Source organism: Zingiber officinale, chromosome 8B, assembly GCF_018446385.1.
Source record: "Zingiber officinale cultivar Zhangliang chromosome 8B, Zo_v1.1, whole genome shotgun sequence".
NCBI classification, from domain to species: domain Eukaryota; kingdom Viridiplantae; phylum Streptophyta; class Magnoliopsida; order Zingiberales; family Zingiberaceae; genus Zingiber; species Zingiber officinale.
Window position 1 is genome coordinate 18,688,782 of NC_056001.1, and position 12,426 is coordinate 18,701,207.

The following is a 12,426-nucleotide window of genomic DNA, read 5'->3' on the forward strand; positions in this document are numbered from 1 at the left end:
TTAAATTTGTGTGACTATTATAACAAAATACTCTAACAACATCATTATTTTGATAATAAATTAAGATAAATATGGGGATGATATTAGAGGGCGTAACAATGCCATTGAAAGTTCCTACTGGTACTATCTTCCCCTTTCCCAGGTCCCGCGTGATTCTGTCGGTCGCCTCTTACTCGACCACTCCACTAGTCCATGGCTTCCTAAGCAGATCATCGCCTTATTTTAAACTTTCCTTTTCCGTTGTTCGCTTCCCGATTTGTCCGTAGATCGGAGTAGGGGTGTTACAAGTCCGCCATGAGTAGGGGCGGCGACGGCGGCGGCGGAGGGGACTATGGAGGAACTACTACCAGCATCCACGTGACGGCCCTCGATGGCCTGGTGAACGTGAACTCTCTCTTCACCGTCGCCGTCTTCGTGGGGCTCTCCATCGCCTCCCCTGGCCAGCGCAGCCTGGAGGGGCGATCGGAGTGCGATCCCGGCCTCGACGTCGCCCGCAACCTCCTCATCTTCGAGGTCGTATCCTTCAGCTTCTTCCTCTTCTCTAGCCTCGTCGCGCAGGGGCTCAAGCTCGCCATCAACCTCCTCAACAGCAACGACATCGACGAGGCCTTCCGCGCCCACATCAGCGCCCGCGTCCTCCGCTTCGGCATGCTCGCCTCCGCCGTCGGATCCGTCTTGGGCTGCATCTTTCTCGTCCTCTCCATGGTCCAGGTCATCCAGATTCGCCTCGGCTTGCTTTCCTGCGGGAGCCAGTCCGCCGTCCGCTCCGTCGCCGTCCTCGTCACCCTCGTCTCCACCGCCCTCGCCGTCTACATCGCCACCATCTTCTATGCCTTCACCCACTGAAACCCCCAAAATCACCCTCTCCAATGGGAAATCCGTAAGGTACGCTACCTCCCTTTGATCTGAAAATTTCCAATTCAATCGTTCGTTTTCTCGCCCTAATTACGAACAAATTAGGATGAAGACATGAACTTTAGGGCTTGAACTAGGAAGAACTGTAGGGTTCCCTTTCCCAATTACATTAGAGCATGTATCAATCTCGAAGCTGTGCTGCTTGAATCATTCAACAGCATGGTGTTAAGGGCCTAAGGTCAACCAAATTCTGAAAGCACTAGTATGAGGCAAGTAACCTGACTAGTCAATTCCTTATGATAGAAGAGGAACAAAATAAAAGGATTAGGATTGGCCTAATAATGACGAATATTTTAGAGGCAAGTGTTTGAGTGTGTACACATTGTATTCTAGATTTATGAAAAGATTATTTATTTCTCCTTGCTCGCCTTCTTTTATCATTATTAAAAGATTATTTATTTCTCCTTGCTCGCCTTCTTTTACCATTATTAAAAGATTATTTATTTTTAAAATTTATTATGAGATTTTAAAAAAAACAGTTTACTATAAATGATAAAGCATTTTGTGCTTGCTCAATGATTGTGAATTAATGCCATAAAGCATGTCAGGGAAAATTAGATAAGCATGTTATGTCCCCGCCAAAAGAAAAAAAAAAGATTTTTTTAAAAGATAAAATAATGAATTTAATGCCTTTAGTAGACAACATAATTTGAGCAAAAGTTAAAATTATTTTTTAAAACCATCTAATACGCGTCTCATTTTAATTATTTTTATATAAAAAGACGATCCACCCCTTCACTAATTCACATACAATTTTACCTAAAACCCGTTAGTATTACAATGTAAATTCAATCTTGTTCGTCTACTATTTATGTTATAGTAGTTATAATTTTATAATTATTATAATACAAATGTAATCTTATTTGCCTATTATTTACATTATAGCCGTTATAATTTTATAACAGTTATATAATATTCATATTATAACCGTTATAAAATAGTGACTATTATAACATGTATAATAGTTATGTTTTATAATTATTACTTATATCTCTATTCTTAAATTATACTTTAAGAGAGGAATATAGATAGAAGATAATAATAAAATAGTGTTATACAGACACACTTTAAATAAAAAAAATGAGCTTTTCATTTTTTGCCGATATAATTTCCATGTACTAATATTAAATTCATTTTAATAAATATAACACTATTTTATTTTTAGTTTTTAAAAGAAAGCACTTAATTTGAATCTTTAGCAGACAGTATTTATCTCTCGTGCAGGTTGGTCCGACCTTTTTAAGAAGCGAAAGAACCCGAACTTCTTTCCAAGTAATTACTCATTGTGACAAAAGATGAATATGTTCGTTCCTATTGCTCATGCCACTCCACGTAATCACTCACGATCCATCTTTTGATGAACTTCTTGTATGGGTGTGCTGTAATTTTTTGAAAATCGGATCGATCGTTGATCTGGTGAGATGATCGGGTTGAAATTTTTAAAGTTTAATCAATCGAACCGATGATTCAACTGTTATATATATATCATGTTTTGAATTTGATTGATTTTTTTTATTTTTTAGCTTTAATGGTTCATCGAACCAAATTAAGAACCAGTTCGTGGTTCAACCAATCGGACCAGCCGATCCGGTCCGGTTTTCTCAACACTGGTGTGCTGAGTTGTAAATTATTTTAAATATTTTTTTCTATAATTTAAGGTCCTTTCTTGTCTCAAATTACTTGATCCGGTGGTAAGAACAGGGACCCAACCCTGTGGAGTCAACGCCACGTGGAAGTCAAAGCGGCAGTTGTCCATCCGGAAAGGGCCGGGCCCGACCGGACGGCCGACCGACCGTCCAGTGGAATCGAACGTCAGGAGGGATGGGTCCGATCGGCTGGCCGACCGGAAGATGTTCGGCTGATGGTTAAAGGCGCCCTATCGAAATTAGGGTTCCGGCGCTCATTGGAAAAGGTCGCAGGGCCGAGCGGATTGTACGCTCGGCCAAAGTCGTAAGGTAACACTGCTAATAGTCTCCACAAAGCACATGGTGGGGGACCTCCCCAAGTAAACCACCGCATATGTCCGGCCGGATGTTGAGGGAGCTGTCCGCCCGGACCCCAGAGCTGGAGCAAAGGGGAAAAGGACAAAGGAGGTCTTTTTCTGACAGCAGGTATGTTTCACGTGTAGGTCATGCTCCAAATCTTGTGACAGGGGATTCCGCTGTCCCATCGAGGACATGCTGAGACTGTAACAGTATGGGTTAGGGAAGCTCACTGACAAGCCCTTACTGGGGTATGGGCCATGGACACGTGTACACCTCGGTAGGTGTACACTCACTTCTTCGCTGCCCTATATAAAGGCCCTCATTCTTCGCCGGAGGTACGCTTTCTATGAGTTCTGGAGTCACTTTTTCTCTCTCGAGCTTCGCCTGACTTGAAAGTCGGAGGGTCGCCGTCGGAAACCCCTTCCCGGCCCGACTTATGTGCAGGTTCGCCGTAGCTGTGTGTTACCAGTCGAAGATCCACGTCGACAGCCGGAGAGCGCCCCGTGCCCAGCGTCCGTTGGTTCAACATTCGGACAGGATCAATTTGGCGCCGTCTGTGGGAACGCTCCTGCATCCGAACGGGAACAATGGACGAGGCTGGACGACAACACACGGTGACGCTCTCGACGGAGGAACTAGACGCTCTGATCGAGATAAGGGCCGCCAAGCTTGTGGAGCAAAAACAGAAAGCCACAGCCGAGCGGCCGGAGCAGCAAGCAACGTCTGCTGCATTTCATCGAGCCCTGTTCCGCACTCCAGAAGCCGCAGCAGCTCATAGAGATCGGGGATCTTCTTCGGACGAAATGCCTAGACGAGATGCCAGAAAGGGGAAAGCCCCCCGAGCGGACGCATCGCCCGAGATGATCAATCGCCAATTTTCGGAGGCTATTCTACGAGATCCTCTGCCGAAGCACTACGTGGCTCCGACGATCGGCGAGTATAATGGGACAACTGACCCAGATGATCATCTGGGTAAGTTTGATAACACAACTACGCTCCATCAATACACAGATGGAGTAAAATGCCGAGTTTTTCTTACCACTCTCTCGGGATCGGCTCAACGGTGGTTTCGGAGGTTGCCGGACGGATCCATCACGAGCTTCAAGGAGTTCCGAACGACCTTCCTCCACCATTTTGCGAGCAGTCGACGCTACCAGAAAACAAGCGTGAGCCTGTTCGCCATCAAGCAAGAAGCCCGTGAATCGCTCCGAGCTTACATCCAGCGGTTCAACAAAGTGGCGATGGACATTCCAACGGCCACCTCGGAAACCATGATGAATGCCTTCACACAAGGCCTAGTGGATGAGGATTTCTTCCAATCACTCATCCGAAAGCCGCCCCGAGACTATGATCACATGCTACACCGGGCGAACGAATACATCAACGTGGAAGAAGCGCAAGCGGCCAGGAAAAAAGAAACTCCAATCGAGCGGGCTCTCCCTGCCGAGCGGAAACAGCACGCCGCTCATCAGCCGCCTAGAGGACCAAGGGCTGAAGCAATCCGATCCCCCCACGCCAGGTCCCATGTGCAAGAGGTAGCTGCCGCCCGGCCCAAGCCAAAGAAGAGATGGACCCCGATGTTCTGCTCCTTCCACCGGATGGATACGCACAACACAAGGGATTGTCGAAGTCTTCCCTTCGTGACTCATCCTGTGCCCCGGAATGCCGGACGACGGTCTCTCTCAGTCGATAGGCGACAGAGAACTCATGAAGCCAATCGGTCGCGAGCTGATAGGCCACAGCAGCAACAGACTCCCGATCGGCATCGTTCTTCAAGGCAGGAGAATCGCCGAGCGTCCAGAGAACGGTCCCGACCATCCGCTCGGGAAGAGGAAAATAGAAGCAATACTTCCCGAGGCGAGATTAACGTTATTGCTGGCGGGCCGACCGGAGGAGACTCCAACCGAGTTAGAAAGGCGAGCGTCCGGCAGCTCCAGATTCATGCAGTCGGCTGTAGCCGAGAACGAGCGGAAGGACCCGAAATTAGTTTCGGGCCCGGGGACTTGGAAGGAGTTGAAGTACCCCACGACGATGCTCTGCTCATCAAAGCGGTAATAGCCAATTACACTATTCACCGCGTATTTGTTGACACAGGGAGCTCAGTCAACATCATATTCAAGAAGGCGTTCGATCAGCTGCAAATTGATCGAGCCGAACTGTTACCCATGAGAACCCCGCTCTACGGGTTTACGGGTAACGAAGTTAAGCCGGTCGGACAGAGCCGGCTGGCTACCTCGCTGGGAGAAGAGCCGCTCAGGAGGACAAGGACAATAAACTTCGTGGTGGTCGACTCTCTCTCATCCTACAACGTCATTTTGGGACGGTCGTCTCAACCTTCCATCAGAAAATCAAGTTCCCCGTGGAGGACAAAGTGGGAGAAGTACGGGGAGATCAGCTAGCAGCTCGGCGATGCTACATCGAGATGGTCCGAGCCGAAGCCAATTCCGCTCGGAAGGCGCCCCGGATCGAGGTAAACGCCATCACTGAAAAGCCACCCTCTTTAATTTATGAAGAAAAAGAGGAAGTGCAGATTCACCCAACCCGATCGGAGGCCACGACTTTTATTGCGTCCGATCTAGAGGAGAAGTAGAAAGAGGAGCTGAACCAATGCCTCCGAAGGAATCATGTTGTCTTCGTCTGGTCGACACATAAGCTGCCCGGAATTTCGCCGAGCATAGCGTAGCACGAGTTGCATGTCCGACCGGACGCTCGGCCGGTAAAGCAGAGAAAAAGAGATTTCAGCGCCGAACAGAATGCCATCATCCGGGCGGAGGTGGAGAAGCTTCTGGAAGTCGGCCATATACGCGAAGTGCAATTCCCGAGCTGGCTGGCGAACGTAGTATTAGTCTCCAAGCCGGACAACAAATGGAGAGTATGCATAGATTTCAGGGATCTCAACAAAGCTTACCCGAAAGACTTTTATCCCCTGCCCCGGATAGATCAGCTGGTGGACTCTACGGCCGGCTGCGAAGTAATATGTATGCTCGACGCTTAACAAGGCTATCATCAAGTGCCGCTCGCCCGTGAAGATCAAGAAAAAGTCAGCTTCGTCACGGCCGATGACACCTTTTGCTATAATGTGATGCCGTTCGGATTGAAGAATGCGGGAGCCACATATCAGCGCTTGATGAATAAAGTATTCAGAGAGCAGATTGGGCGAAATCTGGAAGTGTATGTGGACGACATTCTCATCAAATCCGTCCGAGCAGCCGATCTCTTCAAAGACATGGAGGAAACCTTTTGAGCGCTGCGCAAATATGGAGTCAAGCTAAATCTCCAGAAGTGTCTGTTTGGAGCCAAAGGAGGGCGTTTTCTAGGATACATAGTGACCGAGCGGGGAATCGAAGCAAATCCCAGCAAGGTGAAAGCTCTACAAGACATGCCGCCTCCAAGAAATACAAGGGAGGTGCAGTGTTTAACCGGTCGGATAACTGCTCTGTCCCGATTCATCTCCAAAACTGTCGATCGGAGCCTTTCTTTTTTCAAAATCTTGCGCAAAGCGACCAAGTTTCACTGGGACGAAGAATGCGATCGGGCGTTTGAAGACTTGAAGACGTATTTGAACTCCCTCCCGGTACTAGCCAAGCCCGTTGCGGGTGAGCCGCTCTGCATTTACTTATCTTCTGCTGAACAAGTCGTAGGCTCAGCATTAGTAAGGCTGAGCGGAGAAGAGCCAGTGTATTTTCTGAGCCATATTTTAAAAGATGCAGAATCTCGCTACACCGGGCTCGAGAAACTTGCTTTTGCTTTGGTCCTAGCCGCTCGACGCCTCCGTCCATATTTCTTGGCTCATACCATCATCGTCCGGACGAATAGCCCATTGGGAAGAGTGCTGCTGAATCCCGAAGCGTCTGGACGGCTCATAAAATGGACAACGGAGTTGAGTGAGTTCGACATTCAATACCAGCCCCGGTCGGCGATAAAGGCGCAGTCCTTGGCGGATTTCGTCACCAAGGTACAAAGGCCAGAGCCCGAAGCCGTGTGGAAGGTATTTGTAGACGGATCGTCCACTCGGCTCGGGAGCGGTATTGGTGTATTATTAATGTCTCCCGAAGAAGAGAAGATGCACTTATCAGTCCGGCTGGATTATAAAACAACAAACAATGAAGCAGAGTATGAAGCCCTTATAGCTGGGTTACAGACCGCCCGGCATGTAGGGGCCGGACGGATAATGCTCCATTCAGACTCCCAATTGGCCGCTCAGCAGCTGACAGGTGCCTTTGAAATCAACAACCCTCGGCTCAAGCTTTACGCTCAAGCCTTCGAGAAGCTCAAGGCCGACTTCAGAGAAGTTATTATTCAGAAGATACCCCGAGTGGAGAACCAAGCGGCTGATGAGTTAGCCAAACTCGCAAGCTCGATAACGCCGATCACCATCCATCAGCCGATTGAACAAGTATCTTTGGTGGCACACGTCGATCGGATGGAGGGCCTCACATCTCCGAGCGACTGGCGGACGCCAATCATGGAGTTTCTCCGCTCGGGTGTTATATCGTCCGATCGGGATGAGTCCCAGCTATTGAGGAGGAGAGCCGGTCGGTTCACAATCATCGGCGATCAGCTCTACAAGAAGGCTTTCTCCCGCCCGTTACTGAAATGCGTGAGCCCGGAAGACGCGGCGTATATACTTCAAGAAGTGCATCAAGGATCCTGCGGTGGGCATCCGGGCGGGCGATCGCTGGCTAAGAAGATCCTGTTGGCCGGGTACTTCTGGCCGACCTTACAAGCAGATGCTGCGAGGACCGTGTCGACGTGTCTTTCGTGCCAGAAATACCACAACTCCTATCACCGACCGGCAGAGGAAATGAAGGCATCGACAGTCTCATGTCCGTTCGACCAGTGGGGAATGGACATCGTGGGTCCATTTCCTATGGCGACCGGACAGCGGAAATTTCTACTAGTGGCGGTCGATTATTTTTCCAAGTGGGTGGAAGCCGAGCCGCTAGCCAGGATCACCGAACAAATGGTCAAAAAGTTCATATGGCAACACATCATCTGTCGGTTCGGCATCCCTCGCCGACTGATTTCCGACAACGGACGACAGTTGACAGGAAAGTTGCTTGAAGACTGGTGCAAAAGTTACGGCATCGAGCAGCACTTCACCTCTGTAGCCTATCCCCAAAGCAACGGTCAAGCCGAAGTAGCCAATCAGGAAATTCTTCGCATTCTCCGCGCTCGGCTCGACCATTTGGGAGGAAGCTGGGTGGATGAAGTGTCGGGTGTCCTATGGGCTATCCGAACGACTCCAAAGGAAGGAACGGACGTCACGCCTTTCCATCTGGTGTACGACGGCGAAGCAGTGATTCCCGTTGAAGTCGGCGTCGAATCCGCCCGGATCCAGAGTTATGATGAAGGCAACGCCGAGCGGAGGAACATGGAGCTGGATTTAGTTGATGAAGACCGAGCCAAGTCGTCCGTCCGGCTAATGGCGTACCGGCAACGGATGAAGCAAAACTACAACCGGCGCGTAATCCCCAGATCATTCCAGGTCGGCGACCTTGTCTGGAAGAAAGTTAAGCCGGTCGGCGACGTCGGTAAGCTTGAAGCTCCGTGGGCGGGCCCCTTCAAGGTTATCGAAAAGCTCCGCTCGGGCGCTTACTATTTGGAAGATGAGGACGGACGGCAGCTGGATCGGCCATGGAGTGCGAATCATCTCCAGCCTTATCGTGCTGGGTGAAAGGTGCACTAATGTAACTTATTTTGGCATATATTTCGGCTGCCCGTACCCTTGTAATGCAGGAAGCAGAAATAATTAAAGGATGGCAAATAGCTTCGCCGAACGGCAGTATAAACGACCGTCGAGCTCCGACGTTAAATATCAAGAGATGAGCCGACGTCTATAAACCCTCCGAGCGGAAGACCGTCGAGCTCCGACGTTAAATATCGAGAGACGAGCTGGCGTCTATAAACCCTCCGAGCGGAAGACCGTCGAGCTCCGACGTTAAATATCGAGAGACGAGCCGGCGTCTATAAACCCTCCGAGCGGAAGACCGTCGAGCTCCGACGTTAAATATCGAGAGACGAGCCGGCGTCTATAAACCCTTCGAGCGGAAGACCGTCGAGCTCCGACGTTAAATATCGAGAGACGAGTCGGCATCTATAAACCCTCCGAGCGGAAGACCGTCGAGCTCTGACGTTAAATATCGAGAGACGAGCCGGCGTCTATAAACCCTCCGAGCGGGGAATGCCAATAAAGAGAATACAGTTGCCCCAGAAACTCGCACTCAATATCATTGTCTCTACGTTCCGCTCGGCTCAGCGCCAAAAGGTACTTGCTCGGTACATAGCGAAGGACCTCTGCTATCATAGCGGAAAATTAAGTAGGTGAAGTATTACATGTTTAGCCGAACGGTAGGGCAATGCCAGGCACTTGGTAAAAATCTCTTTCGAATACTAGAAGGGTGATAATGGGAGAGCGGATGAACACATATTTTGGTTATGTAAAAAGACAACAAATATAAAGAAAACATTGCATTAAAGGTAAAGCTTTGGGCCGAGCGACCCAATTACAAAAAAAAGGATGATATCCTGGCAAGTGGCCGAATTACAGAGAACTACTCAATATAATCATAGAGGTCCCTGGGAATGTCATTCAGAAGCGCCATTTGATCTGCGGCCGAGATAACCGCGGACTCGGGAAGATGCCCCTTCGACTTTAGATACTTGGTGGTGGCGGTCATAGCCAGGTCGAAGGCCGTGTACATCCGCTCGCAGACCTTCTCTGAGAATTCAGGCGAGCGGATGTAGCTTTGTCTTAAGGCAGCGATCCGGCTCGGCTCGGCATCTTGGTATTCTTTGAAAGCCACCTGGGAACCAGCAAGGGCCTCATTCAGATGCTGAATCTTGTCCGCGTCGGTCGAGCGGTCCGCCTTCTCCTTGTCGAGCTGCTCTGTCAACCCTTTTATTTTCAGCTCCATACCCCGAGCCTCCACGTTCTTCTTCTCCAGATCGGAGATAGCTGTATTTTTCCGAGTGGTGGCCAAAGTTACTTTAGTGTCGAGCGACTTGACTTGTCGCTCGGACTCAGCTAAGGCGTGGGCCTGGTCGGCTGTCTTCTTCTGCTCGGCAGCCAGCATATCTTGGGCCTTCTTCAGCTCCTTCTGCAGATCGGAATATGAAGGGCCCTTAAGGCTGGACGGACCAACTACGACCTTCAGTTGTCGTAGCTCTTCATCCACCAAGGCTAAGCGGTTGGAAACCGCAATTTCCTCCACCCATCTCTGGCAACAAAAAATTATAGTTGTTAGCGGCCGATCGGGAGGAAGGAAGACAAAACTTGGTAGATTATAAACTTACCCCCGTGGCCTGCTGCATATGGCTGTTAGCCAAATTCCCGATGGGGATCAGGGCGATGCGTGCCCGAGCGTCGGCCCACATCTCTGCGAGAGACCCCTTCAGGGTGATAGTGTGCTCGGGCGCAGTCGGTTGATCGGCCTCTGGCAACAGCTCTTCAGTCGGGAGATGAAGAGTGACCCGAATGGTACGACCATGACCGGGGGTTGTCCGACCGGCTGTCGGGAGGGGATCAGAAGCCGGCGCAGAAAACTGCGAATGAATGGTCGAGCGTTGGACTGGTTGGCGAACGGGCGGAAGGGTGCTGACCGGAACAGCTTCGATTGGCGCGGCCGGCTCGTCCCATTCAGAAGGCGTCCGGTCGGACGAAATGGCTTCGACCTCTGGCGCCTTGCCTCGAGCGATGGCAGTGACCCGCTCGGGGGGCTGGACAGCTGAGGTAGCCAAGCGTAGGGGAGTCTCCACTCGACGCATCTTTTGTAAGGGCTGCTCCTCCTCCCGAGCGGAACCTTCCTCGGGGGCAGTTCGTTCTCTTGAGAGGGTGGCGTCGCTAGCCACATTTTGTTGGGAAGCTTGAGCGGCCGACTCAGCCTGAGTCCCGCTCTCTCCTTCATGGGATCCGACCGGCAGGATACCCAGTGCTTCCATTTCTTTGGCGGTCGCGGCTTCTAACGCTGCCGCCCTTCTCTTCAAAACGCCGGCCATCACCGAATCCATGACGATGTCCGATGCAAAAGAAAGAAAAGAAATCAGTTAGCGATCAAAGCAAATGCCCAAGTAAAGTTCTTACCGAAGCCGGTCGGAAGAGGAGTCCGTATAGGACTCAAGCCGAAGATGTACATCACTCCTTCGTGAAGGAGCTTGTTGATGTCAAGTCGCAGACCGGATAGCATATTTGCGGCGTGGAGATAGTCCGGTCGGGTCTTGAATTTCTTCAGCTCGGGAGTGGGGGGTAGACTGACCTGCCACTATGTCGGGAAGTTTGCCTGATTGGGCATACGGATGTAGAAAAAATAATCCTTCCAATGTTTATTGGAAGTAGGCAACTCGTTGAAGAAGACTACGCTGGGTCGAGCTTGGAACATGAAGGTGCCCGGCTCGGCTTGCTTGGGGTAATAGAAATAAAAGAAGACCTCCGGTCGGAGGGGGATGTTGTGAATCTTAAACAAGACGACAACCCCGCAGAGAAGACGGAAGGTATTGGGTACTAAACTACCGAGCGGCACACCGAAAAAATTACAGACGTCTATGATGAAAGGATGTACTGGAAAACGAAGACCGGCGGTAAACTGGTCTCGGAAGACACAGAAAGCTCCGCGCGGCGGCCTGTGAGGCCGTGCGGAAGGACCAGCTAAACGAATTTCAAAATTGTCTGTCAAAATATCGAAGTCCCGCTGTTCGAAGCGGGACTGCATGGTGGTGTACCATGGGCCGAGCGACTGATCTTCGGGATTGGAAGAACTAGCCATGGGCCGATCGGGAGGAATCAAAAGGCAAAAAGGTAGGAGAAAAACAACAGCAAGCGAAAGGAGGTTTCAAGGATCGAAACTGAGAAAGAAATGCGGAGGAAACACCGGAAATGAGGAAGGAAAGATATAAAACCTTACTGCGGGGAAAGGGATCAAGAAAAAGGCGCCGGAGAGCGTCGGAGAGCAGAAATAGGATCGCCGGAGCTCCAAAGCGCAGGGGGCAATGGTTGGAATCGCGGAGGCAAGTGAGGAAGAGAGAAGGAAAAACGAAGAATTTATAGGGTGAAGGCCGGGCGGCCTACACCGTTGGATCCAGGTCACGGGAATCAAAGCATGCATCGAGTCGTTCATTTCGAATCGCTTCGATCACATCAAAACACCATGCCACCGCCGCCGTGCGCCGATGGCATTGCTCCACGTGGCATTCAATCATTCGGAGCATTTAATGAAAGCATGATCAACCTTAATGTCGAAGATTGGCGCAGAACACGAGGAGATCCGGTGAATGCCATCGTTGACTCGCTTAAGGCTGTCTCTATGGTTGGTCAAGCGGAGGTGCTAGCACGGAGGAGCCGTTCGGGCAGATTCGTAGCCCAGTCAGTCGGACTATTTGTTGGTGCAATCTTAGGTCAAGGTTGACCTGGTTGACCTGACTCGAGTTGACCTTACTCGAGTTGTGTTTTGATGTTTGACGATGTTTGACGAGAAGAGAGTTGTATTCTTGATGTTTGACAAGAATAGGTGTTTGGGAGATTGTAGGTGCA

General features: G+C 50.2%; 1 protein-coding gene across 2 annotated transcripts; it reads left to right on the plus strand.

The window, feature by feature from the left end:
- The first annotated feature begins 78 nt into the window (after positions 1-78).
- On the plus strand, positions 79-2,394 carry LOC122014991. Of its 2 annotated transcripts, none has more exons than XM_042571575.1 (2): positions 79-885; positions 2,140-2,394. In XM_042571575.1, the coding sequence occupies exon 1, from the start codon at positions 295-297 to the stop codon at positions 844-846; it is 552 nt and encodes a 183-aa protein (XP_042427509.1). In that variant the 5' UTR covers positions 79-294; the 3' UTR covers positions 847-885; positions 2,140-2,394. The 2 variants fall into 2 exon arrangements, with proteins under 2 accessions (XP_042427509.1, XP_042427510.1); XM_042571576.1 differs by lacking the exon at positions 2,140-2,394 and adding an exon at positions 968-1,277.
- The last annotated feature ends 10,032 nt before the right edge of the window (positions 2,395-12,426 follow it).

Coding starts and splice junctions, on each gene's coding strand:
- LOC122014991 (XM_042571575.1), top strand. CDS start 295: ATGAGTAGGGGCGGCGACGGCGGCGGCGGAGGGGACTATGGAGGAACT.